The 27,452-nt window shown below is 45.3% G+C and overlaps 1 protein-coding gene across 4 annotated transcripts; it reads right to left on the reverse strand.

The window, feature by feature from the left end:
- Positions 1-848: 848 nt before the first annotated feature.
- Positions 849-26,649, reverse strand: LOC144495637 (uncharacterized). Of its 4 annotated transcripts, XM_078215877.1 has the most exons (5): positions 26,563-26,649; positions 16,385-16,505; positions 13,831-14,033; positions 6,818-6,924; positions 849-5,737 (listed from the first exon to the last, which is right to left on the reverse strand). In XM_078215877.1, the coding sequence occupies exons 2-5, from the start codon at positions 16,441-16,443 to the stop codon at positions 4,259-4,261; spliced, it is 1,848 nt and encodes a 615-aa protein (XP_078072003.1). In that variant the 5' UTR covers positions 16,444-16,505; positions 26,563-26,649; the 3' UTR covers positions 849-4,258. The 4 variants fall into 4 exon arrangements, with proteins under 4 accessions (XP_078072003.1, XP_078072004.1, XP_078072006.1 ...); XM_078215878.1 differs by lacking the exon at positions 16,385-16,505 and having other exon boundaries at positions 26,563-26,645; XM_078215880.1 differs by lacking the exon at positions 16,385-16,505 and having other exon boundaries at positions 26,292-26,569.
- Between the last annotated feature and the right edge of the window lie 803 nt (positions 26,650-27,452).

The raw sequence follows: 27,452 nt of genomic DNA on the forward strand, positions 1-27,452 counted from the left end.
AAAACAGCCAGACCCTCTGATTTTGATTTGATTTGACTTATTATTGTCACATGTATTGGGATACAGTGGGAAGTATTGTTTCTTGCGTGCAAAACAGACAAAACATACTGTTCATAGAGTACATAGGGGAGAAGGAAAGGAGAGGGTGCAGAATATGTCAGTGATTTTGACCACAATCTTGGTGTGATGCAAATGAAGCCCCTCACTCACAAACATTATCCCCCTTGCCATTCTGTGGGAAAGCCCCTCCCAGTCTGTTTTAAAAGACACAAAAGTAAAAACGTATTTATAAAATAATTTCAGTTCTTTTCTTTCCTGCTACTCTCTATTATGGTTTTCCATGCTTCCGTCTCTGATTCTGTAAGGATTGAGTGAAATTCTAGAGCGGGAAGCCAGAACCCGGCTCTATGAGACCGTGACCCCAGTACCAAAGGTAACAGGTGGGATTTTCCAGCCGCGCTCACCCCAAGGCTGGAAATACCCACCCGAGGTCAACGGACCTTTGCATGGCCCGCCCCTCAACCGCTATGATTCCCGTGACAGGCGGGACGGAAAAATTCCGCCCAACAATGATGGGCAACTGTGTCTCCTTTTTTATTAAGCAAGTGGTTGGTGTCACTGTGATTGCTTTTGAGTGAGGTTTTTAAGGTTTATTCAGGCAGCAAACTCCCGCGTCAGTCATATCTCATTATGTTATTTATATTATTATAATGTAAGTCTACTTGTGACACAAATAAATAAACTAAAAAATATATATTGTAGCATCCAGTTGGCTATGTGTTTGTTGAGGGAAGAGTCAAAAGTGAACTGGAAAATCAAAACAAATTCAGAAAGATTATTTTCATACCACATATTTATTGATGGAATATAATTATCTACTTACAAAAGAACCTAAGAAATAGGAGCAAGTGTAGCTCATGCTGCCCCTCAAGCTCTGCCATGTAATAAGATCAAGGCTGATATTGATCTTTGATTCCACTTTCCTCCTTGATTACCAAACCCCTTGATTCCCTTAGAGTCCGAAAATCTATTGATCTCAGCATTGTATCTGCTCAATGACTGAGCATCATTGTCTGTTGGGCCGCAGAGTTCCAAAGATAATTTGAGTGAAGAAATGTTGCTTCATCTAAGTCCAAAGTGAAGAAACAGCCTCTCAGTATCTACCATGTCCTCTCAAAGTCTTAAATGTTTCAATGAGATCAGCTCTCATTCTTCAAAACTTCAGATAATATAGGCATGTTCTAAATAGGAACATTGGACTGAGGAGAAGGATTAAGCCATTTGGTTCTTCAAGCCTGCTCTGCCATTTTATTCTAAAACACATAGCCAACTATCCAAAGATGTGCGGGTTAGGTGGATTGGCCATGCTAAATTGCCCTTAGTGTCAGGGAGACTAGCTAGGGTAAATGCATGGGGTTATGGGGATAGGGCCGGATGGGACTGTCGTCGGTGCAGACTCAATGGGCCGAATGGCTTCCTTCTGCACTGTCGGATTCTATGATTCTCTCTCTTCCCATAAGAGAGCCTTCTCATTCGAGGAATCAATTTAGTGAACTTCTGTTGTACCCCCTCTAAGGCAAATCTATTCTTCCTTAGTTATTTGACCTCACCTACACTAAGCTACCCATTGTAAGTGTGTCTGTCCATGAGGACGTTGGTTGGAGTAACCACCGCACTAAGATGCCCGCCATTGTGTTGGGTTGCATTTTCACCTTACTAGATTCAGAACAGATCTAGTGGCTCAGAACAGGACTGCCATTACATGCGAAGGCCATTAGCAACAGAATTGTATTCCATCACAATCTGTAATCTCATGGCCTAGCATGTTTTCAAAAGCCTGGAAATTACCAAATTTTCTGATAACTGAAATAACAGTCACACTATTGGGCATCAAGTATTTGTCTGAGGTGTCACTGGTCAAATGCATCCATTCCTGGCTGGTCACACACTGCAGCAGATACATATGTCTGCTTATCAAGAGGCAGGTCCCTGAGATCTGACCTCATCCTGTCTTTAGAATGACAAGTCAGAGATTGCAGGTGTTTTCCAGTCACCTGCAAACAACATGGGTTACCTGTGATCTGTGACAGTCTGAAGGGTGAGCTACTTTTTCTTCAAACATGATTGGCTATTCAAACATTATGTATTTATTAATAATAAGCATTGATAGAATGCAGCAATGTCAGCATTTGTTATATGTCAACTTGCAGTTAACTCACTCCTAAAGTAATATAGTCTTATGATCATAATTGTTCTCCTCCAATTCCCTGAGTCCCCTCCTGAAGAAGCTTACTCATTCTGGGACTCAGTTATACCAGCACTGGCTGTCCTCCAATATAGAAACATAGAAAAACTACAGCACAAACAGGCCCTTCGGCCCCACAAGTTGTGCCGAACACATCCCTACCTTCTAGACCTACCTATAACCCTCCATCCTATTAAGCTCCATGTACTCATCCAGGAGTCTCTTAAAAGACCCTATTGAGTTTGCCTCCACCATCACTGACGGCAGCCGATTCCACTCGCCCACTACCCTCTGTGTGAAAAACTTACCCCTAACATCTCCCCTGTACCTACCCCCCAGCACCCTAAACCTGTGTCCTCTCGTAGCAGACATTTCCACCCTGGGAAAAAGCCTCTGAAAGTCCACCCGATCTATGCCTCTCAACATCTTATACACCTCTATTAGGTCTCCGATCATCCTACGTCTCTCCAAGGAGAAAAGACCGAGCTCCCTCAGCCTATCCTCATAAGGCATGCCACTCAATCCAGGCAACATCCTTGTAAATCTCCTCTGCACCCTTTCAATCTTTTCCACATCCTTCCTGTAATGAGGCGACCAGAACTGAGCACAGTACTCCAAGTGGGGTCTGACGAGGGTCTTATATAGCTGCAGCATTATCCCCGGACTCCTAAACTCAATCTCTTGATATCTTTCTAAGTTATCATTTCCAGGAAAGGGACTATGAGGTTTTCCCTCATGTCAGACTACTTGAGTTATAAAGAGTGGGCCCAGAAAGGCGCAAACTCTACAGCTTCGAGAGACAGTGAGAGGGAACTTCATAAGTAGAGAATTATACAAAATTAAATTTCAAACTGTTTTACATTCTTAGCATATGGGCATCCCTGTCTAGCTTGGCCAATAACAGTCATCCCTAGTTGTCCTAAGAAGGTGGTGGTGGGTCTTCCTGAATACAACATTTGATTTAATTGAGTGGATTAAGAGTGCACTACACTGATGTGGGGCTAGGGTCACAAATGTAACATGTAACAAATCCGTTTTACATACCGCCTTTAATCAGCAGGACTGAGTAAGGTCAGCAGATTTCCTTTACAACAGGTCATTCGTGAACCACATGTTTTTTTTTACAACAATTTGGCAGCTTCTCATGTTCACTTTTACTGAAACCTGCCTTTTATTTCAGGATTTTTAAAAAGCTGAATTTAAAATTCCCAATTACCCATAGTGGGATTTGAATTCATGTCCTTTGTATTATTAGTAAGTTAACTAAATTATCATACTGCAGTACCTCATTTGAGCCATGACTGCAAGGTAAGGGAACATGAAGAACAAGGTGGTTAAAAGCAAATGTGGGTTAGATGTATAATGTCCTAACTATGTTAGGGGTTGTGGAATTTAACAGAAAGAAAAGAATGTGGTTTGCACACATCGATTCAAACTAACAACAACAGGTTTTATTGAAGAGCTGCTCTCTCTGCACTGCAGAGCGCAGAACTGAAAGTAATACAGCAGCCTAATCACACACCCTAATGATATCACCATCAAATCATGTGATCAGCTCTTAAAAGCAACCATCAGCCAGGGTAATTAGCATCTGAATTAGGAGCTGGATAGAGAATTAGAGGAAAACAAAGCTGTAGCCATTAAGCAATTAAACATCATAATTAGTGGGTGTTGGGAGCCTTCAACAGCCATGAACCATCTTTCTTTGCACCCTGCAGCACTGACTCTGATACACTTTGCAGCGTCAGTGAGAGTGGACATGTAAAGAAAGAAAAAATGAAAAGATCTTGCATTTATATATCGACTTTCACAACCTCAGGAGGCTCAAAGGACTTTACAGCCAACAAAGTCTTTTTGATTTGTATTCACTGTTGCAATGTAAGGAATAAAGAAAAACTCACCCCTTCCCTCAAGAAAAAACTAATGAACACATTGCAACATTTTCAATTTGTATCCCAATTTGATGCTCCATAACTGAGGAGGAAAATAAAACAACCATTTCCCTGAGGGATGTTAGACATCTATTGCTGACTGTCCTCTCTTCTTACTTTTATGGGAGGCTTTTCCAGCATTTGGGTTCAAGCATGGACGGATCACTGGGAGTTTTGACTGTTTGTCATCCTGTATTCTTTGAGAATCAAACTCCCCGCCTGCTTTGGTTTGTGAATCTGCAATATCAAAGTCATTTGGAACCTTCTGCTTATTTGTCTTCCTGCTTTCAGAGAAGGACCTTCGTTTGCGATTGCCACAGCCAGTTCTGGGCGTTCCTGAAAGGCTCTTCCTTTGGTCAGCGGTTTGGGCCTGTGTTTGGTTGATATTTTTGACGACTGGGTGGTTGGCATTGGAATCATCCGATGGATTTTCCTTACCAGCTGGAGGGCATGAAGAGTTGCGCTTGGAGTGTTTATCTGTGCGGTTCAATCTCCTCCCTCGCTGGCACGGCCCACTGCTTCCAGTTGGAAGGGGGACAGTACTTTTCCCTAAAATATATTGCAGTAGATGAAAACTCTCAGACGATGGCCCCACCAAAGTTATAGTTTGATCATCTCTTCTCAATAGAACTCGTATTGCATTCCAATCGACCAAATTGCACCTGTGCAACACGTCCTGCTTCAGGTGTTTCTTCATACTTAGATCAACCTGATGGATCCTGAGTTGTGGTTGGATTTTCTCAATATGTTCACAGATTGCTGTCTTGGCTTGGGATAGCCTTTCACGGCAATTGGCCGCTGCTCCTTTCGGGTATAAAGTCAAATCATACAGATCACCAGGATGAACGGGTTTATATTGTATGGAACATCGTTCAAGATGATGATGAAACTCTTCTGGGCCAAAGTTCATCAGGTATTTGAAAATCAATATATCAACTGTAAAGGTTAAGGAAGGAGAAGAAGAGCTAGTTGAAGGATGAGATGAATATGCACTGAGGCTACCATAATCGTTTTCAGTGCTGCGATGCCTCACTGTTTCCTGAAGTCTACGAGCGCTCTTATGAGTGTATGGAGATGTAGCTTCAAGGTTATTGGAACTGGTAACTGGCAGAGAAGATGGGGAAGAATCCGAATGCAATGGGGAGCTATTGCTTTTACCAGAATGGACTCTTGTCACAGAAGATCTGGACTGGATATTTGAGGCATGCTGGCCAGTTCCATAATCACCCTCCTCACTCTCTGTTGATGAATCTGAGTTACTACCAAAGGCTTTTCCTTGCCTGTAATTTCTAAATGCTCCAGCTTGGGAGGGACTCTCATCTTTATTGTGTCTCCTCACATTAGTCAAAAGTCCTGGATTGGTGATTTCCTGTGGAGACGGATGCTGAATCAAGTTCATAAGGTCAATCCGAAGTTTCTTTAAAGAAGAGAAGGAGCCTTTGATCTCCATAATGCAGCCACTGGAACGTATAATTTCAAAATCATGTCTGAAGATTAATTGATGAGCCTTCCCTTTGGGAAAGCAGCCCGTGTCCAGTTTTGTACTCACAAACTGTATCACCTGGAAGATCAAAAAGAAATATCTAATTAGCACCACATAGTCTTTCATTGACTGCACTATCTTGTGTCCCAAACCCTCATCCTAGGTGAAATGCCAATTTGCATATACTCCTTCTAACCCAGTACGTTGTACACAATGTGGTCTCTACATTGGGAAGACCAAGCGCAGGATGGGTAATCACTTAGAGAAGACCTCCATTCCAGCTGGTCTGACAGTTTAATTTCTGCTCCTACTATGACCTCGCTGTCCGCAGCCTATCCCTCTTCCATTGATACTCAATACAAGCTCGAGGAACAGCACCTCATCTTCTGACTGAGCATTTTGACATCCAATACTGAGTCCAGCACTTTAGATCATCGCCCATTTTCTCAGACTGTCGGTACATTTACACCTCGACTGGACTCATTTTTGTTTCATTACCTGTCATATTACCACTTACTCTGTACCACCATCGTTTTTGTTATGCAATCACTTCAAACCTCCACACTATCACAGATCTCTCCTTTGTTCTCCCCCACACACCCCTCCCCCTTTCCCTTGCCCTGCATTTGTCTATAAACTGTTCTCCCAGTGTTGAAATGTGCTCCATGGAATGAGTCAGCTCCCAATTGGTGAACAGCATGGGACTGCCTGTCTGTTGCCCTGAGATTGCCACTTCCACTCAATCAAGTTCCAATATCAAATTTAGCCGAGGCCTAAGACCAGGATGGACCATGTGTTGGTATCTGGTTTTTTTTGTTTATATATCCAATTCAGTCCAATTCAGAGTCTCAACAAGTTGAGACATTCCCGATCCAAGCTGACAAGACAGGGCTCTCACCTCCTGTCTTGGGCTTGATCTACATGATCCAAGCTGATTGGAGTAGGCACTGCACCTCCTCCAAGGCTTGATCTCATTTGCATCTTAGCCAAAAGGCCGAGGTGCCGCTTTTAAAAATAGCTTCAAATGAAGCTAAAATGTAACCTAATGACTTCAACCAAGTACAGCATGTCGATACGACACTTGATCTTAGCCAAAAGGCCGAGAATCGAAGTTACCTGTTTTTGGCTGAAATGAGATTTATCCCCAAAAGTATATACCTGTTTTCTATCAGCATTGCTGAGTCCTTTTTCAACCTCACGCACTTCCAATTTGTACTTGTTGTCTAATTGCAATACATGTTCTCGTTTAAGGACATTGTTTGCATCTGTAAGAAAGAAATAATTTTGAGGAACACCGACAGTAGGTCCCATCGTCTCATAGATAGGCTAAGACCTAACTAGGTAACTGAGCATGCTGACTGTAGCATATCTCTGAAGGCAAATTATAATAAGGTTAGAATTTAATTATGCTTACCAAACCACAGTGGCCAGATCTTTCCAGCTGTTCAAGCCGGCGGGATTTTCTGGTCTTGCCGATGGCGCACCCTCATTGTGGGTTTCCTGGTGGTATGGGGTGGAATCAGTGGGAAGTCCACTGACAGGACCAGAAGATCCCATCACAGGTCAATGGCACGCCACCTCCCGCAGAGAGAAACATGCTGCAGGGAGGCCAAAGAATCCCACCCATAACCAAGTGATGTAGGGTTAGGGTTAGGGACTCCACATTCGACGTAAGAAAGAAAGGTGAGAAATAGGAGTAGGAATATACAATTCAAGAGAGGAGGGGGAGAGAAAAGAGGGAACTACAGACCAGTTAGTTTGACATCAGTAATTGGGAAAATGCTGGAATCTATTATTAACAAAGTCTCAACAAGGTACTCAGAAAATCAAAGTATGAGCAGACAGAATCAACATGGTTTTATGAAAGTGAAATCGTGTTTGACAAATTTATTAAGAGTTTGTTTGAAGATGTCATTAATAAGGTAGATGGGAAGCCAATAGATGTGGTGTGCTTGGATTTTCAAAATTTGGTAACTGATAAAATACCACACTAAAAGTTGAAGTGCAAGATAAAGGCTCATAGAGTTGGGCTGATACATTACAATAAAAGGAAGGTCACTTAATATATAGGAAGCAGGGATAAGTGTTTTTTTCATATTGCCCAGTTGTAATTCGTGGAGTGCTGCAATAATTAGTGATGGGCCTCAGCTATTTACAATTAGTATTAATGACTTAGATGAGCAGACTGAGAGAAATATATTTAAGGTTGCTGACAATATAAAGCTAGGTGGGAATGTAAACTGTGAGGTGGAGACATTGAGGCTGCGAAGAGATAGAGACAGGTTAAGTAAATGGGCAACAAGGTGCCAATGGAATATAGTGTGGGGAACTCTGAAGGCTATTCACTTTGATAGGAAGAACAGAAAAACGGAATTATTTTTCAATAAGGGCTAAAACCTCTAAATGTCAATGTTCAGAGGGATTTGGATTTATCTGTACAAGACACAGAAAGTTGGAAGCAAGCAGTTAGGAAGGTAAATGGCACATTGGCCCTTTTTGCAAGGGTTTGGAGTACAATAGACTGGGCAGGGGTTTTCCAGCTGCTCCCGCTGGTGGGATCTTCCAGTCCTGTTGGTGACCCTCCCATCGTGGGTTGCCCGGCATGCAGAGGACGCAAACAACGGGAACCCCATTGACAGCAGTGGGACCCGGAAGATTCCATCGCCAGCTAATGGCAGGCCACCTCTGCTGCTACAAAACATGTCACTGGGGCGGGAATCTGGCCACTATGTCTCCTGCCAAAGCAAGATGGCTGCCGACACCTGTCTGCACATGCGCACTTGTCTGCACATGTGCTGAAAACCTAAAGCTGAGTCTGAACAATGGAAAACAGTCACACAAATTTAAATTCCACTTCGAATATTGAGGCTAGGTAAAACATGATCTATATATTTAGTATTCTCATTCATTTTTTTAAAAATTGGTGCAAATTGTAATCCTCAATTGTGAATACTAAATCACCCAGGTACAGAGGGTCAAGAAACATTGGATGAGGAGGATCACGGACCCTAACGGAAGCAGCCAATTTGCCAACACATTTTGAATCTTTGTAGCTGTGGTTCAGATGCTGGAACATGAACATTTGTTCCACTGCACAGTTTGAAGTCTCTCGCCTCTATGTACATACTCGCTTGTTTGAAATGGATGCATGCCATAGAAAAATATAAAAAACAAAAGGAAAAAAATGGGTCTTGTATTTTGTTCTGCATAAAACAAGAAACTAAGGCCGCGATTCTCCCATTGCAACCCGCACTTCTTTTGTCAGGTCGCGGTGGGAGACGCACGCACCGGGAACGCGTGCGCATCGCCCAGAGCTGGCGAACAGTCGCCGGTCAGACCACGCTGGAAACCGGCGGGAAGGCAGGTAAGTCATTTAAATCTTTTCTGCACGTATTTTAAACCTTTCAGGTTCCGATTGAATCTCCCGCCCCCGCCAGGAGTACTTCATTCTGACAGGGTTCAGATTCGCTCCTCATGTTCGGGGAACTAGCAGAAGACCCCGCCGGAATGAAGGGGGGGGGCAACCGGGGGCCCCAAGGGGGTCGGGCGGAGGGGGGTGGTGCCCCCTGGGCATGGGCATCCTGGCAGTGCCCAAGGGGCAAAGTGCCCATGCGCAGGGGCACCTTGGCACGGCCCAGCAGGCCAGTGCCAAGGGGGCAGGGCCTACTGTGGGCGGGGCCTAGGTGCGATTGATGGGGTTGGGGGATCCCGCTGCCTCTCTGCATTGGGATCGGTCTGGGATGGAGGAAAGGCAGCAATTGGGGCGGGCTGGGGGGTGGAGGGGGATGGACTGGCCGGGGTGGGGGGTGGGGGGGCTGCCTCCGGGGGTGTCTGACTCCGGGGGTTGGGGGTGATCAGTGGGGGGGGCGGCGGGATGGTCTGCCGGGATGAAGGGGGTGAGGGGATTGCCACTGCTGGGGGGTAGGGCCTCAACATCGGGGTGCTCTGGGGCGGAGAGGGTCGGGGTTGGCCTGGGAATTGTTGTGGGGGCCACAATCGAGCCGTGGGGGACATGCTGGAGGGGCAGCACTGTGGGGGTCCCGGGCTGGCCAGCGAATGAGCTAGCCAGCAAACGGGAGGTTGACAGTTTGGGCCACTGCACATGCGCAGAGTTCCAGAACTGCCAAACTCTGGTGCAAATAGGCCCCCCCCCCCCACCAATGAGATTCACGACTGGGACCTTTTCAGTGCACAGAGTGCGGAGATTCAGGTGAGAAACTGAACTGACAGAACAGTCGGGATTTAGAACAATTTTCCAGCCAATTCAGCACTTTTGGGAGAATCGCTCCCTAAATGTGGAATGAGTATAGTTCTGAAATCTGTCACTTGCAATGACATCATGAAGTGAGGCGAGGCAACTATGCATGCACTGTGTGTGCAGCAAACAAAGCCACAAGAATAAGGAAGTATTTCTACAATTATAAAAGTGAGGCCACACTTGGGAGTATGGTGCAAAGTTTCAGTCTCCATATTTATAGAAGGATATACCCATATTGGGAGCAGTACAGCAAATATTCACTCAGTTGGTTCCTGGGATGAGACGGTTTTCCTATGAAGAGCGGCTGAGTAAATTGGGCCTATATTCTCTGGAGTTTGGAAGAATGGAGGTGATCTCTTTGAAATATATGGCACAGAGATTGTTTCCCTAGAATCTAGGGAAGCTAGAACAAGCTTCAGGATAAGGGGTCAATCATTTCGGACTGAGAAGAAAGGTTGTGAATCTTTGGAACCCTCTACCTTGGGGAGTTGTGCATACTCCAAATATATTTAAGATGTGAGGAAAGGCTGAAGGGCTTGAGGTTGTTTTCGTTAGAGAGAAGAAGGTTAAGAGGTGACTTAATAGAGGCATACAAGATGATCAGAGGATTAGATAGGGTGGATAGTGAGAGCCTTTTTCCTCGGATGGTGATGGCTAGCACGAGGGGACATAGCTTTAAATTGAGGGGTGAGAGATATAGGACAGATGTTAGAGTTAGGTTCTTTACTCAGAGAGTAGTAAGGGCGTGGAATGCCCTGCCTGCAGCAGTAGTGGACTCGTCAACATTAAGAGCATTCAAATGGTTATTGGATAACATATGGACGATATTGGAATAGTGTAGATTAGAGGGGCTTTAGATTCGTTCCACTGGTCGGCGCAACATCGAGGGCCAAAGGGCCTGTACTGCGCTGTAATGTTCTATGTTCAATGTTCTATGTGGAGATGCCGGCGTTGGACTGGGGTGGGCACAGTAAGAAGTCTCACAACACCAGTCTCACACACAATTGCAAGATAATTATTCTGTAATTATCTTGCAATTGTGTCTTTGCCTATATATGCCGTGTTTGTGAACCTACCTTCACTCACCTGACGAAGGAGCAGCGCTCCGAAGGCTCGTGATTCCAAATAAACCTGTTGGACTTTAACCTGGTGCTGTGAGACTATGTTCAAGGCTGAGATAGACAGAGTTTTGATCTCTTTGAATAAAAGAGTGGGCAAGAAGGTGGAATTGAGGCAGAAGATCAGCCTTGATCATATTGAATGCTGCGGCAGGCTCAGGCCTACTGCCTGTTGCTCTTATTCAGAACCACAAGCCAGCTCTGCCATTCAATAAGATCTTGGCTCATCTTCAACCTCAACTCAACCTTCTCACACGATCTCATATCCCTTAATTTTCTTAATACCCAAAAATCTATCAATCCCTTCCTTGAATATACTCAACAACTGAACATCCACAACTTTGTGGGGGAGAAATGTTCAAAGAATTACAACTCTAGAGTGAAGAAATTTTCCTCATCCCGGTACTAAATGACCAGCCACTTGTTCTGCGATTATGATCCCTGTTTGGTGGCCCCTCAGATTTCCACTCCATCTGACGAAGGAGCAGCGCTCCGAAAGCTAATGGTATTTGCTACCAAATAAACCTGTTGGACTTTAACCTGGTGTTGTTAAAACTCTTACTGTGGCCCCTCAGCCAGGAGAAACATTTCCCAGCATCCACTCTGTCAAGCTCCTTAGGAATTTTATATGTTGAACTGAGAACACCTCTCATTCTTTTAAAGTCTAGGTCTTGTCTACTTAATTTATCCTTGTAGAATAATTCCTAAGGCTAGGAATCAGTCTGGTGAACTTTGTTGTGCTTCCACTAAGGCAGATATATCCTTCCTTAGGTAAGGAGTCCTAAAGTGAACACAGTAATTCAGATGAAGTCTCACTAATTGCAGTAAGACATCTTTGCTCCTATATGCCAATTCCTTTGCAATGAAGTCTATTTGTCTTCCTCATTATTTGCTATACGTGCATCTTTAAATTCTGAGATGTGTGTGCAAGGACATTTGGGTCCCTCTGAATAGCGCAGGGATATAAGAACATAAGAACATAGGAAATAGGAGCAGGAGTAGGCCATCTAGCCCCTCGAGCCTGCCCCGCCATTCAATAAGATCATGGCTGATCTGACGTGGATCAGTACCACTTACCCGCCTGATCCCCATAACCCTTAATTCCCTTACCGATCAGGAATCCATCCATCCGCGCTTTAAACATATTCAGCGAGGTAGCCTCCACCACCTCAGTGGGCAGAGAATTCCAGAGATTCACCACCCTCTGGGAGAAGAAGTTCCTCCTCAACTCTGTCTTAAACCGACCCCCCTTTATTTTGAGGCTGTGTCCTCTAGTTTTAACTTCCTTACTAAGTGGAAAGAATCTCTCCGCCTCCACCCTATCCAGCCCCCGCATTATCTTATAAGTCTCCATAAGATCCCCCCTCATCCTTCTAAACTCCAACGAGTACAAACCCAATCTCCTCAGCCTCTCCTCATAATTCAAACCCCTCATCTCCGGTATCAACCTGGTGAACCTTCTCTGCACTCCCTCCAATGCCAATATATCCTTCCTCATATAAGGGGACCAATACTGCACACAGTATTCCAGCTGCGGCCTCACCAATGCCCTGTACAGGTGCATCAAGACATCCCTGCTTTTATATTCTATCCCCCTCGCGATATAGGCCAACATCCCATTTGCCTTCTTGATCACCTGTTGTACCTGCAGACTGGGCTTTTGCGTCTCATGCACAAGGACCCCCAGGTCCCTTTGCACGGTAGCATGTTTTAATTTGTTTCCATTGAGATAGTAATCCCATTTGTTATTATTTCCTCCAAAGTGTATAACCTCGCATTTATCAACGTTATACTCCATTTGCCATATCCTCGCCCACTCACTCAGCCTGTCCAAATCTCTCTGCAGATCTTCTCCGTCCTCCACACGATTCACTTTTCCACTTATCTTTGTGTCGTCTGCAAACTTCGTTACCCTACACTCCGTCCCCTCCTCCAGATCATCTATATAAATGGTAAATAGTTGCGGCCCGAGTACCGATCCCTGCGGCACGCCACTAGTTACCTTCCTCCAACCGGAAAAACACCCATTTATTCCGACTCTTTGCTTCCTGTCGGATAGCCAGTCCCCAATCCACTTTAACACACTACCCCCAACTCCGTGTGCCCTAATCTTCAGCAGCCTTTTATGGGGCACCTTATCAAACGCCTTTTGGAAATCCAAAAACACCGCATCCACCGGTTCTCCTCCATCAACCGCCCTAGTCACATCTTCATAAAAATCCAACATGTTCGTCAAGCACGACTTTTCCCTCATGAATCCATGCTACCCTCTGATCAGAATATGTATGGTGCCAATTGACAGCACTATGCTTCCCCAGATCTGGACCTCTGCACCCTCCTCGACCCTAATCCAGGCCTCTGCACCTCTCAGGTCCCAGGCAACACCCCCTACCCCACCGATCCCAACCTCCACTTCTCAGTGAGCGGCATGGTGGCACATGAGCGGCACGGTGGGCACAGCGGTTAGCACTGCTGCCTCACAGCTCCAAGGACCCGGGTTCGATTCCCAACTTGGGTCACTGTCTTTGGGGAGTCTGCACATTCTCCCCGTGCATGGGTTTCCTCCCACAGTCTGAAAGACGTGCTGGTTAGGTGCATTGGCCATGCTAAATTCTCCCTCAGTGTACCCGAACAGGCGCTGGAGTGTGGCGACTAGGGGATTTTCACAGTAACTTCATTGCAGTGTTAATGGAAGCCTAATTGTGACACTAATAAATACCAACCATAACCCACCTTCCCAGCCACATACCCACCCTCCAAACACAACTTCCCCTTTCCCAAATCAGCTCCAGTACCTTCCTCCTTCTGAAAGATGATGTAGGCACAGTTGTTAACACTCGTTGGATATTCCACATACAGCACTTCACCTCCTCCGTTTTTTGCCTTCTGGAAATAAATGGTCAGTTTATCCAACATCTGCGGCACAGGGATGGTGTCGGGGATATTCAGGACCTGAATTTTCTTTGGATTTTGTAACGTCATTTCTGGTTCCTGGAGTCTATGGAGAACAAACCATTAGTTGAATTGAATTTTATTTTAACTTTTTGTACATTGTCTGAACAATGCCTTGATGCAGCCCGTAAGAGAAGATGCAGAATTTATTTAATGAAACAAATTGTTACGATCTTTGAAATGCAATGCCTGACAGGGTGGTGGAAGCATAATTCAATACTAACTTTCAAAAGAAAATATGATATATATTTGAATAGGAAATATCTGCAAGGCTCCGGGGAAAGAGCAGGGAGTGAGATGAATTGGCTAACTCTTGCAAACGGCCAGCACAGGCAAGATTGGCTGAATGGCCTACCTCTGTGTTATATGATTCGAGGCACTGTTACACAAATGGAACTTCTAAGAACCCGGAGCTGGGTAGCTGAGTAGATGAATTGAAAGTTATAACAGGAAGCACGGATGGATACAGTGGGATGCTTGTGGGGTATAGATAGGGTGAAGTTGAAAGCTTTTTCCCAGGGCAGAAATGACAATTACAAGGGGTCACAAGTTCAGTAAGGGGGGTAAGGGGGGAAAGGTTCAATGGAGATGTGTGGGGGAAGATTTTTACACAGTGGTGGGGGCCTGGAATGCACTGCCAAGTGAGGTGGTTGAGGCTGACATGTTAGCGACATTTAAGACTTATCTGGATAAACATATGAACAAACAGGGAATAGAGGGATGCAGGTGATCGGTCTAGATAGGACAACGTGATCGATGCAGGCTTGGAGGGCCGAAGGGCCTGTTCCTGTGTTCTTTGTTCTTTTTAAATAATGGTTCCTGTGCAACTGGGAAAATAAATGGTGCAGGATCCAAAGATAAAAGCAAAACACTGCAGATGCTGGAATCAAAAACAAAAATAGGAAATGCTGGAAGATCTCAGCAGGTCTGACAACATCTGTGGACTCTCTGAGGGATTATCCAGACTTGAAACGTTGGCTCTATTCTCTCTCCACAGGTGCTGTCAGACCTGCTGAGATTTTCCAGCATTTTCTGTTTTGGTGCAGGATCCAGCAAAGCTGGACATTGTGGAACTGGGGCAAAAGCAACTTTCTTGACGTTTCCTTCAGGAGGTTGGGGGCATGCAAGGATTAAAAATCATGCCAGTTTAAAAATCACACGAGCTACGCACTGCTAAATTCTCAAAGACAGGGAATCATTGATAAGAAATGAGTTGCCTTAGCCCAGACTGTCAACAGATAACAGTCAAAGATTCACACAATTCGCACACAATAATTCAATTGAATACAGTGCATGTGTGACCATTAAAACAGGGGACAACGGGCAAGGGAGTTGATACATCACTGCTCAAACATATTCCTATCATACCTACGTCTGGAAGTTAGTAGATAAGCAGACAAAAATATGTGCATGATGATATTATAATTAGGTAAATGTGCAAAAATTGTATTTGGTTAACCATACTCATATTATGCATCACATAATTGTGATGTTAGTGTCTCTTTAAGATATTTTTTGAAATCATGATCCCTGCAACTCTCACAGTCAGAGTTTCTCAGTTCACAGCCTTAGGTGATGTCATTGTTGGGAGGAGCAAAAAAATGTGTGTAGCTCAGGTGAGAAGGGTTGTTTTTAGTTTTGTTTTAGCTGCATTGTTGGAAGCATAGTTGAAAGAAGTTTCTCTCTGCTTTTATTTTGCAAGTTTTACCAGTTAGCTGAAAGCACATCTTGATTGCCATCCTGCAGTAAAGAATCTGTGTTTTGGGGAGCTGATGACTACAAGCTGCTCTGAGTTTTCAAGATCATTTGAAATCAGCATTCAATGCAGGGAACTCGATTCCAGCATCATGTGAGCTTTAGCCTGTGCAGCGGTAAATCTGTTTAAAGGGCTTTGGTTATTGGATTTTGGTTTTAATTGTAACACATTAGAGATATTCATTAAGAGTTATACATTATAGTGATTGTTTTGTTTCTTGGTTGTAATTGATAAAAGTTGTTGCTAATTTTCTTACTATACATGTTAACTATATTCTTAAATGATCTTTGTTTGTGAAAAGCTCCCTATTGGGTCACTTGAATTATACTTGAAGTGAAACATCTCATGCTTATCCCAGCCAAATTCAAGATGCAAACTTGTGGTTCAGGCGGGTTTCATAAAACACTTTGGAGTTTCTGACCTGAACCATAACATAATCCTGACTATGAGTTGTGAATGGCTATAGCTAATTTTTGAACAAAAGTACACCTTTGATTGGCAGATATTAATTGCTTGTAGTTGAGCCAGAGTATAATTGTCATTGCATTCCTTTGTTCAGGGAGTCTGTGAGCCCTGAGTGGCCAGCAGACTTCCTTCCTTTAGCTTGAATAAAAGATCTTGTACTGAAACTCTGAGTTCACCTGGTCAGTTGAAGGAGGTAAATAGCTATAAAACTCCTGCAACAGGATAGATCTGACATAGTCTGTGAAAGAAGTGTGTTTGTTGGGCTGAAAAACCTCTTCCTGGTGACAGAATGAAAGGCTGTGAATAAAGTAAAATACTTGCATTGAATTCAAAGAAGAACTTTTGAAATGTAGTCACTATTGTCAAATAGGGAAAGCAGCAATCAATTTGTACACAGGCAGCTCCCCCCAGCATAGAGATAATTACATTTCAGTGATGGAAAAACTCAAAATGTCTGGCAGCAGCTGTGGAGAGAGTAAAACAAAGTTAACGTTTTAAGTCCCATCTGGCGCTTCTTTGGAAGATTTGAAGAAATGACCAAGACCTCTAGAGGACAATTCACTTTTTGGACTGTGCATTTCCCCAGAGGGTCAGAGAATCCATGCATTCTGAAGCCGGGTGGATTACTGATGAAGAGGTGCAGCCTCCTCCAGATGAGCGACCACAGTAACAGCAGCAGCAACTACAGCATTCCACACGGGCATATACAGGTGGATAGAATGGAGATGATGGCTGCAGGGCACCACATCAACAAAGGTGATATCGTCAGCACAAGATCTATCAGTCAAGAGTCAGCATCTTGAACCATTTACAGCAGCTATGCCTGAAAAGGATATGATTCTACAAGATTATGAGAGACATAGGCAGATTGGATAAGGAGCAGCTGTTCCTCTTAGTTGAAGGGTCAGTCATGAGGGGACATAGGTTCAAGGTGAGGGGCCAGAGGTATGGGGGGGGGCGGGTGTGGGGAGTTGTGAGGAAAAACTGTTTTATCCAGAGGGTGGTGACAGTCTGGAATGTGCTGCCTAGGTGGGTGGTAGAGGTGGGTTGCCTCACATCCTTTAAAAAGTATCTGGGTGAGCACTTGGCACATCATAAGATTCAGGGCTATGGGCCAAGTGCTGGCAGATGAGATTAGGTGGGAGTTTGGGTGTTTCTAATGTGTCGGTGCAGACCCGATGGGCCGAATGGCCTCTTCTGCGCTGTATGATTCTATGGTTCTTGTGGAAGGTGATTGCAGACCTCTGGAAAAAAGTACAACACGATGAATGATCCCACACAAGTAAAAAACACTTATTGTTCCCTTTGATGTAACAGAGGAAGCTTTTTGATTAACCTGTAGAATCTTCCCCCTATTTAATGGACTTGGTAGTTAACTTGCACAATTCTTTTCTTTCACAATATGCAGGTGTCACTGGCAATGATTGCACCTCCCTGGTTACCCCAGTGGTGGCGCTCTTGAGCCACAGCAATGTGCTGAAAGTGTTCTCCCAGCACGACTGCATTCTCGGATATTGACTCAATAAAGGTAAAGGAATGGTGATAACTATAGGGTTCGTGGTGGGAGATACAGGAAGGATATCAGAGGTAGGTTCTTTACACAGAGAGTGGTTGGGGTGTGGAATGGACTGCCTGCAGTGACAGTGGAGTCAGACACTTTAGGAACATTTAAGCAGTTATTGGATAGGCACATGGAGCACACCAGGATGATAGGGAGTGGGATAGCTTGATCTTGGTTTCAGATAAAGCTCGGCACAACATCATGGGCCGAAGGGCCTGTTCTGTGCTGTACTGTTCTATGTTCTATGGAATGGTGATAAATGTTCAAGTCTGAACGTTATGTGACTTGGAGGAGAACTTGGAAAAATGGTGTTCCAATGAACTTGAAATCCAGAGAACTACGCTGGAACCCTACCACTTTGCCTGCCACGGAATCGGAGCGGGCGAGGGTCCAACAACGGAAATCTCCTGAGCGAGGCTGTAAGATCCCGCCCCAAAGCCCACCATATAAGTTTGAAAATTTGAATTCTGTTTATTTTTAAAACACAGTTCTTCAAATATTAAGAAAACACAGACTATACATACATATGGAATATATAATTACTAATCTCGTATCTGCAACTGGAAGACCCCGCCAGTGGGAAGGGCTGGAAAATTCAGCCCATTATTTCTCGTCACTCTTCTCTCAACGTTTTATATTATTAATTTCCATGCACACATTAGAAATATAAAGTCCGATAAAGAGATGAGAAGTCATTAATTTGAAACGCTGTTGAATCTCTCCACAGGTGCTGCCTGACCTGCTGAGTATTTCCAGCATCTGTTTTTACATCTGAGATCTCCAGCATCTGCTGTATTTCGCTTTTGTCGAAAAATCCTCAGCAAGTTGCTCCTTCACTTTGTAACTAAGCCACAGCAGTGATACCTTGTGCCACAGGGCGTCACTGCATCATTCTTTCCCTCAAATGTTATTCAAAATGCTTTCTGAAAATATTTTATACCATCTTTCAGCAATAACTAACATTCTAAGTCCGTACATTCTTCAACTTGTCTTCAAACCTTCACTAACTGTTTTACTTGATGGCCTCAGTCCATTCCCAGCTGCAGCTGAAGACAGGCCTGCAGTCTGAGCATGTGCACAGAATCATAGAATTCCTACAGTGCAGAAGGAGACCATTCGGCCCATCGAGTCTGCACCGACCACAATCCCACCCAGGCCCTATCCCTGCTTAGCTACCCTGCTAATCCGTCTAACCTATCACATCCCAGGATACCAAGGGTTAATTAGCATGGCCAATCCACCTAACCCGCATATCTTTGGACTGTGGGAGGAAACCGGAGCACCTGGAGGAAACCCACGCAGGAACGGGGAGAACGAGCAAACTCCACACAGACAGTGACCCAAGGCGAGAATCAAACCCGGGTCCCTGGAGCTGTGAGGCAGCAGTGCTAACTACTGTACCACCAATGCTGCAGTATTGACAATTTACCCAAGATCCACCAGCATCTTTTATGACAATCAACTGATAAACTGCTTCACTCTCAATCTCTACCAAATTCTGCGTGCTTGCTTTTCAAAATTTTTCGGAGGAGCCAAATTTGAAAAAAAAAACCTGTATTCCAGTTTATTAACTTTATCCCCCAAACAGCAGAAAGGATGCGTTTGTCTGCGAGTGACAGAAAGAGGGGAGCAGACTTCTCTGTCTGTTCATCACAGTCAGACAGCTCCTCCTCTTGACAGCCTCTCGGCATTGTTAAACCATCTAGAAATGAGACAACAAAAACTGCAGAACTGCCTCTGATGAAAGATACATCGCCCTCCACTGTCAGCTACACCGTCAATACAAATTACTGAGTCAACAGGCCTGTGAGGGGTTCAATATTTTACTGTGCAGTGGCATTAAATCTGCTATACTCTCAGGCTCAATCGGTCCCAGATTGAGAGAGAAGCAGTTTATCAAATTGGTATCATAAATGATACTGGTGAATCTTGGGTAAATTGTCAATACTTCACATGCTCAGACTGCAGGCCTGTCTTCAGCTGCAGCTGGGAAGGGACTGAGGCCATCAAGTAAAAAATTTAGTGAAGGTTTGAAGACAAGTTGAATAATTTATGGACTTAAAATTTTAGTTATTGATAAAAGATGGTATAAAATATTTTCAGAAAGCACAACTTTAAACTGAATAACTTTTGAGGGAAAGAATGATGCAGTGACGCCTTGTGGCATGAGCTCTTAGTTACAAAGTGACAGGAGTAATCAGTGAGAGATGGTGTCCCGAAATGGAAATTCATAGAATTCATAGAAACCCTACAGTACAGAAAGAGGCCATTCGGCCCATCGAGTCTGCACCGACCACAATCCCACACAGGCCCTACCCCCGTATCCCTACATATTTACCCACTAATCCCTCTAACCTATGCATCTCAGGACACTAAGGGCAATTTTGAGCATGTCCAATCAACCTAACCCGCACATCTTTGGACTGTGGGAGGAAACCGGAGCACCCGGAAGAAACCCATGCAGACACGAGGAGAATGTGCAAACTCCACACAGGCAGTGACCCAAGCCGGGAATCGAACCTAGGTACCTGGAGCTGTGAAGCAGCAGTGCTAACCACTGTGCTACCGTGCCGCCCAGGAGTCAATATCTGGATTCAGGATATCTCAAGATTATTCCGTGCTATGAGCAAATCAAAGCCATAAAATCGATCAGCCATTTGGTCTATTGTGCCTGTCTGTACTGGCTCACCCCAGTATTTCCAATTGGCTATTAAGATGGAAAATGATGTTGACAAAATACCAGTAGAAGCAGAGATGGTCCAGATAATGTACGGACTGAAAACCTATCAGCAAGGTGCACTGGAAAGGCTGCTTGGAGTAGATAAGTCACCTGGTCTTGATAACTTGCAAGGAGGTTGCTAAAGGAATTGGAAATGGAGGTAGTAGAAAGGTTAGCCATAATGTTCCAATTTTCTCCAGTTATAGGGGAGGTCTCCCTATAATCAAGAAAGGGTGTAAGGACAGTCGTAGTAGACAGATCAGCTTAACAACTGTGGTGGGTAAGGTTTTAGAAACAATAATCAGGGAATTAAACCAACAAGTACAGTGGAACCCCGATTTTACACGCCCCGATTTAGCGCGAAATCGGATATGACGCGATGGACCCTTTTTTTTTGCTATTTCCGGTTTAGTGATTTAGCACGATCCCGATTTAGCGCGACCCCGATAACATTCGCGATAACATTTTATGGACCCCAACCATCACGTTAAAACGGGGCTGCACTGTACCTGGAAAGGATGAGAAAGATATACCGGCGTTGGAGGCAGACCAGAGAAGGTTCACTAGGCTATCCCAAGTATGGAAGGACTTTCTTATGTGGAGGGGTTAATTAGGTTGAGCCTGTCCCTATTGAAGTTTAGAAGAATGAGAGGCGACCTTATTGAGACATATAAGATTCTCAGGGGGCTTGACAGGGTAGGTGCTGAGAGATTGTTTCCCCTTGTGGGAGAGTCTAAGACCAGAGGTCATAATCTCAGAGTAAAGGGATGCCAAAGTAAACACAGGAAGAAGTCTTACAACACCAGGTTAAAGTCCGTTAGACATCTTCCTGTGTTTACCCCAGTCCAACGCCAGCATCTCCACATCATGCCTAAGTAAGACAGAGGTGAGGAGGAATTTCCTCTCTCAGAGTGGAGTAGATCTGCGGAATTCTTTACAGTAGAGGGCTGTAGGGGCTGGGTCACTGAGTATGTTCAAAGCTGAGGTAGACAGATTTTTAATCAATAAGAAAATCAAAGGTTACGGCAATAAGGCAGGAGGTGAAGTTCAGGATGATCATATCAGATCAGTCATGATTTCATTGGATGGTGGGACAGACTCAATGGGCCAAATGGCCTAATTGTGCTCCTGCATCTTATGGTCTTATAGTTAATTAAGGAGAGCTAACAAGGATTTGGAAAAAAACATATCATGTTTCACTAATTTAATTGAATTTTTGATGAGGTAACAGAAAAGGGCGGAACAGTGGCAAAGCAGTTAGCATTGCTGCCTCACAGCACCAGGGACTGGGTTCAATTCCAGCTTTGGGTCACTGGCTGTATGGAGTTTGCACTTTCTCCCCGTGTCTGCGTGGGTTTCCTCCAGGTGCTCCGGTTTCCTCCCACAGTCCAAAGATGTGCAGGTTAGGTGGATTTGCCATGCTAAATTGCTTCATTGTGTCCCAAGATGTGTAGGCTAGGGGGATTAGAGCGGATAGGGCCTGGGTGGGATGCTCTGTCCCAGAGTCAGTGCAGACTCGATGGACTAAATGGCCTCCTTCTGCACTGTAGGGGTTCTATTTTTCCATGATTCTAAGGTTGGTGAATCAAATGGATGTTGTCTACATGGATTTTAAGAAAGCATTCGACAAAGTACTAAATGAAAGACTTGTTAACAAAATTTAGGTTCATGGAATAGTCAGTGTCAACTTGGATAAAAGAAAAACTGGATGAAGGACAGAAAACAATGAGTGGTGGTAAATGATTGTTTTTCAGGCTGGAGTTGGTAGACAGTGATGCTTCCCACAAGGATCAGTGCTAGGATTGCTTTTTATATATATTAATTAACTACTTTGATTTGGATTATAGAGTAGAGCTTCAAAATTAGTTGACGCTACCTCCAAACTTGGAGGCGTGGCAATCAATGATGATATCAATTAGCTGCAAAGGACTTAGGTAGGGGCTAGGGGAGTAGAATGGGCAGGTGAGTGGCAGATTGGACTGAATACTAAGAAGTGTGAGGTGATGCATTTTGGCAGAATGATTAGCAGAAGCAATAATGGCCCAGTTCAAAACTGTGTTTAGGGTCAGGGGAACCTGAAGGGTTCATGTATATGTTTGGAGGTGGCAGGACATATTGCGAGAGCAGTTCGCAATACATACAGGATCTTGAACCTCATATATAGACTTAGGTATGAAAAGAGGAAAATTCTGCTCTAGTTTAGGTCACAATTGAAATAATGGCCGCGATTCTCCCATTGCGGCCCGCCACTTTTCTGGCGGGTCCAGCCGGGAGATCCGTGTCTGCGGCCTTGAACGGGGATTTGGGCATGTGCCGGGAATGCATGCATGTCTCCCAGAGCCAGCGAACAGTCACCGGCCTGACCATGCTGGAAACCGGCAGGAAGGCAGGTAAGTAATTTAAATCTGTTTTTAATCTATTTAAAATATGTATACCTGTTAATTATTGGGGCCTGGCAGTTTTGAATAAACTGAAGGTCGATAAGTCCCCTGGGCCTGATGAAATGTATCCTAGGATACTTTGGGAGGCAAGGGATGAGATTGCAGAGCCTTTGGCTTTGATCTTTGGGTCCTCGCTGTCCACGGGGATGGTGCCAGAGGACTGGAGAATGGCGAATGTTGTTCCTCTGTTTAAGAAAGGGAATAGAAATGACCCTGGTAATTATAGACCGGTTAGTCTTACTTCGGTGGTTGGTAAATTGATGGAAAAGGTCCTTAGAGATGGGATTTACGACCATTGAGAAAGATGCGGGTTAATCCGGGATAGTCAGCACGGATTCGTGAAGGGCAAGTCGTGCCTCACAAATTTGATAGAATTTTTTGAGGAGGTAACTAGGTGTGTTGATGAAGGTAGGGCGGTTGATGTCATATACATGGATTTTAGTAAGGCGTTTGATAAGGTCCCCCATGGTCGGCTTATGATGAAAGTAAGGAGCTGTGGGATAGAGGGAAAGTTGGCCGATTGGATAGGTAACTGGCTATCTGATCGAAGACAGAGGGTGGTGGTGGATGGAAAATTTTCGGACTGGAGGCAGGTTGCTAGCGGAGTGCCGCAGGGATCGGTGCTTGGTCCTCTGCTCTTTGTGATTTTTATTAATGACTTAGAGGAGGGGGCTGAAGGGTGGATCAGTAAATTTGCTGATGACACCAAGATTGGTGGAGTAGTGGATGAGGTGGAGGGCTGTTGTAGGCTGCAAAGAAACATAGATAGGATGCAAAGCTGGGCTGAAAAATGGCAAATGGAGTTTAACCCTGATAAATGTGAGGTGATTCATTTTGGTAGGACTAATTTAAATGTGGATTACAGGGTCAAAGGTAGGGTTCTGAAGACTGTGGAGGAACAGAGAGATCTTGGGGTTCATATCCACAGATCTCTAAAGGTTGCCACTCAAGTGGATAGAGCTGTGAAGAAGGCCTATAGTGTGTTAGCTTTTATTAACAGGGGGTTGGAGTTTAAGAGCCGTGGGGTTATGCTGCAACTGTACAGGACCTTGGTGAGACCACATTTGGAATATTGTGTGCAGTTCTGGTCACCTCACTATAAGAAGGATGTGGAAGCGCTGGAAAGAGTGCAGAGGAGATTTACCAGGATGCTGCCTGGTTTGGAGGGTAGGTCTTATGAGGAAAGGTTGAGGGAGCTAGGGCTGTTCTCTCTGGAGCGGAGGAGGCTGAGGGGAGACTTAGTAGAGGTTTATAAAATGATGAAGGGGATAGATAGAGTGAACGTTCAAAGACTATTTCCTCGGGAGGATGGAGCTATTACAAGGGGGCATAACTATAGGGTTCATGGTGGGAGATATAGGAAGGATATCAGAGGTAGGTTCTTTACGCAGAGAGTGGTTGGGGTGTGGAATGGACTGCCTGCAGTGATAGTGGAGTCAGACACTTTAGGAACATTTAAGCGGTTATTGGATAGGCACATGGAGCACACCAGGATGATAGGGAGTGGGATAGCTTGATCTTGGTTTCAGATAAAGCTCGGCACAACATCGTGGGCCGAAGGGCCTGTTCTGTGCTGTACTGTTCTATGTTCTATGTCTATGTCTTTCAGGCTCCCATCCCGCCAGGAATACTTCATTCCGGCAGGGTTCAAACTAGCTCCCCACGTTTGGGGAGCTAGCGGGAGACCCCGCCGAAATGAAGGAGGGGACAATCGGGCCCCCCAGAGGGGTCAGGCAGCACAGGAGTGGTGACCGCTGGGCATGGGCACCCTGGCTGTGCCAGCCTGTGCCCCCTGGCACTGCCCAAGGGCAAAGTGCCCATGCACAGGGGGCATCCATCGGACATCGGGCAGTGCTAAGGGGTGGGGCCTATTGTGGGTAGAGCCTAGGGGCAATTGGTGGTGGGGGGGGTCCCGCCACCTCTCTGCATTGGGATCGGTCTGGGATGGAGAGAGGGCAGCGATTGGGGCGGGCTGTGGTGGGGTTGGTCTGCCAGGGTGAGGGGGGTGGGGGGATCGCCACTGCTGGGGGGTGGGGCCTTGGCACGGGGCCCTCTGGGACGGGGGGATCAGGGCTGGCCTGGGAATTGCTTTGGGGGCCACGATCGGGCAGTGGAGGAGGAGGGGGAGGGCTGGAGGGGCAGCACTACGGGGGTCCCAAGCTGGCCAGCGATCAGGCTGGCCAGCAAACAGGGGTTTGACAGTTTGGGGCCACTGTGCATGCGCAGAGTTCCAGAACAGTCAAACTCTGGTGCAAATAGGCCCCACCCCCCTGGGTTTTTAATGATATTCACGACTGGGACCCCTTCAGTGCACAGAGTACGGAGATTCAGGTGAGAAGCTGAACTGACAGAACAGTCGGGATTTAGAACAGTTTTCCCGCCAATTCAGCACTTTTGGGAGAATCGCTTCCAATGTGTGTAGTTCTAGATTCCCACACTTAGGAAGGATACAAAATTCCTTAAGAGCAAGCGAGAGGAGATTTCCCAGAAGGATTCCAGGGATGACTGTGCGGAGTTTGCACATTCTCCCCGTGTCTGCGTGGGTTTCCTTCAGGTGCTCCGGTTTCCTCCCACAGTCCAAAGATGTGCAGGTTAGTGGATTGGCCACGCTAAATTGCCCCTTCGTGTCCAAAGATGTGTGGATTAGGGGGGATTAGCAGGGTAAATGCGTGGAGTTACAGGGATAGGGCCTGGGTAAAATGATCCGTAGGAGAGTTGGTGCAGACTTGATAGGCTGAGTGGCCTCTTTCTGCACTGCAGGGCTTCTATGATGAGGGATTTTAGCTAAGTGACAAAGACTCAGATTTAAAGAATACAGGGGGGATGTGTGGGAGAAATATATTTACGAAGCTTAATGATCTGTCTACGAGGGAGCTGGATGCAGAGACAATCAATGATTTCAAGAGGAAAAACGACACAGGTGCTCAAGGGAAAAGGCAAGGCAACAGGGACTGATTGGATCACTGTCTGGAGAGGCAGCACCCACTCGATGGGCCGAATGGCCTCCTCCTGTGCCCTATTGGTGTATAACTCCACAGAATTATTCACACTCCCCGTCTCCTTCTCCATAGTCCTGCATTTCTTATCCAATCTCACTATAAATTTTGTTACGAAAGTTACTACTTAATCTGCTTCCTCCAGTTTGTCAGGCATTGCATTCCAGATCATTGTGAAAAAAAATCTGTTTCCCTCCTCGTCCCCCCCTTGATTCTCCTTCATCAATGCAATCCCCCCCCCCCCCCCCCCCCCCTAAACTATCCATGGTCACAGCAGCTTCAAGCCACCTCAATCCTGGGGTTAATGAAACCCTGGGCTTCTGCCAAGCCCCCCTCCTTCCCCTCCACCACACCACCTCCAGTCACCTGAAAAGTAGATTGTCCTCGCCTGCTGAGAGTTCACTGGCTCCAAAAGCTTGACCCAACTTTGATCCAGGTATTTTTCTCTCTTTTTTTGCGAATCCCTTCACCCCCCCCCCCCCACGTGATAAATAAAAAGCAGGAAACGCTCGAAATAACTCGAGTCTGACAACGTCCGCGGTATTTGGCTTTTCCTGGTAAGCGCTATGGGACAGTGAGAGAGAGAGCTCAGAGGGACAGGGGGATATTCCTGCAGCTCCGGCTCTGTGGTCCTTACCTCTCCGGGGCAGAGGGGCTGGATTTGCACCGTCTCATTGTAAATGTCGCTGAAATCGCCAGCCCAGCCTTTCCCGACCCAGTCTCCAGGAGGGGAAAACGAAAGTGAAATCGAATGTGAAGATTCTTTCAGTCGCTCCTCCTGTTATAGATTTATTACTCTCTGAGCAGCTTATTGTATTTAGTTCTACATTGAGGGGAGGGGGCAGAATAAGCGCTTTAAAAGGCCATGTCCCTCATTTAAAAACAAAGTATTGGTCAATTTAGTTTGACTTTGACCTCCACGCCCCCTCACCCCTGTCCTTGCTCAATCCCAAATCACAGAATGACCAGCACGGAAGGAGACCATTCGGCCCACTCTGCCCGTGCTAGCTGTTTGGCAGAGCTCTTCAATATCATCCTACTCCCCTGCTCTTTCCCCCATAGCCCTGCAAAAAGTTTTCCTTTTCTGCCTTTTTTATTTTTGAAAGTTGCTATTGATTGCCAGGGATCCAGGTTCGATTCCAACCTTGGGTGACTGTCGGTGTGGAGTTTGCACGTTCTCTCTGTGTCTGCATGGATTTCCTCCGGGTGCTCTGGTTTCCTCCCACAGTCCAAAGATGTGTCTTATTTACACTATCAAAACCATTCTCGGTGTTGCACGACTATTCAATTTCCTCTTGATCCTCTCTGCTCCAGGGAACTGCAGTCCCTCAGTCCTGGTACCCTTGTAGTGAAACTCTTCTGCAATTAGGAATGTCAGACGATGAAGAAAACCAGGATCTGTTTAGATTATCTTCTGCCGGTCCTTCTAATCGAAAGGCACATCGCTAATGGATTTGTTGACCAATAATAACAATCAGTCTCCATTAAGTAGAATACAACGGACCCAGACAATATGTAAGGAAAAAA

The sequence above is a fragment of the Mustelus asterias genome, chromosome 7 (assembly GCF_964213995.1).
Source record: "Mustelus asterias chromosome 7, sMusAst1.hap1.1, whole genome shotgun sequence".
NCBI lineage: Eukaryota > Metazoa > Chordata > Chondrichthyes > Carcharhiniformes > Triakidae > Mustelus > Mustelus asterias.

Bases quoted from the DNA above. Each gene is read 5' to 3' on its own strand.
- LOC144495637 (XM_078215877.1), bottom strand. From the start codon at position 16,443: ATGTCAGATCTATCCTGTTGCAGGAGTTTTATAGCTATTTACCTCCTT. The intron at 14,034-16,384 runs GTGAACTCAGAG...TGTTCTCCATAG, and splicing joins TACCTCCTTCAACTGACCAG to ACTCCAGGAACCAGAAATGA. The intron at 6,925-13,830 runs GTACTGGAGCTG...TCTTTCTTACAG, and splicing joins CATCTTTCAGAAGGAGGAAG to ATGCAAACAATGTCCTTAAA.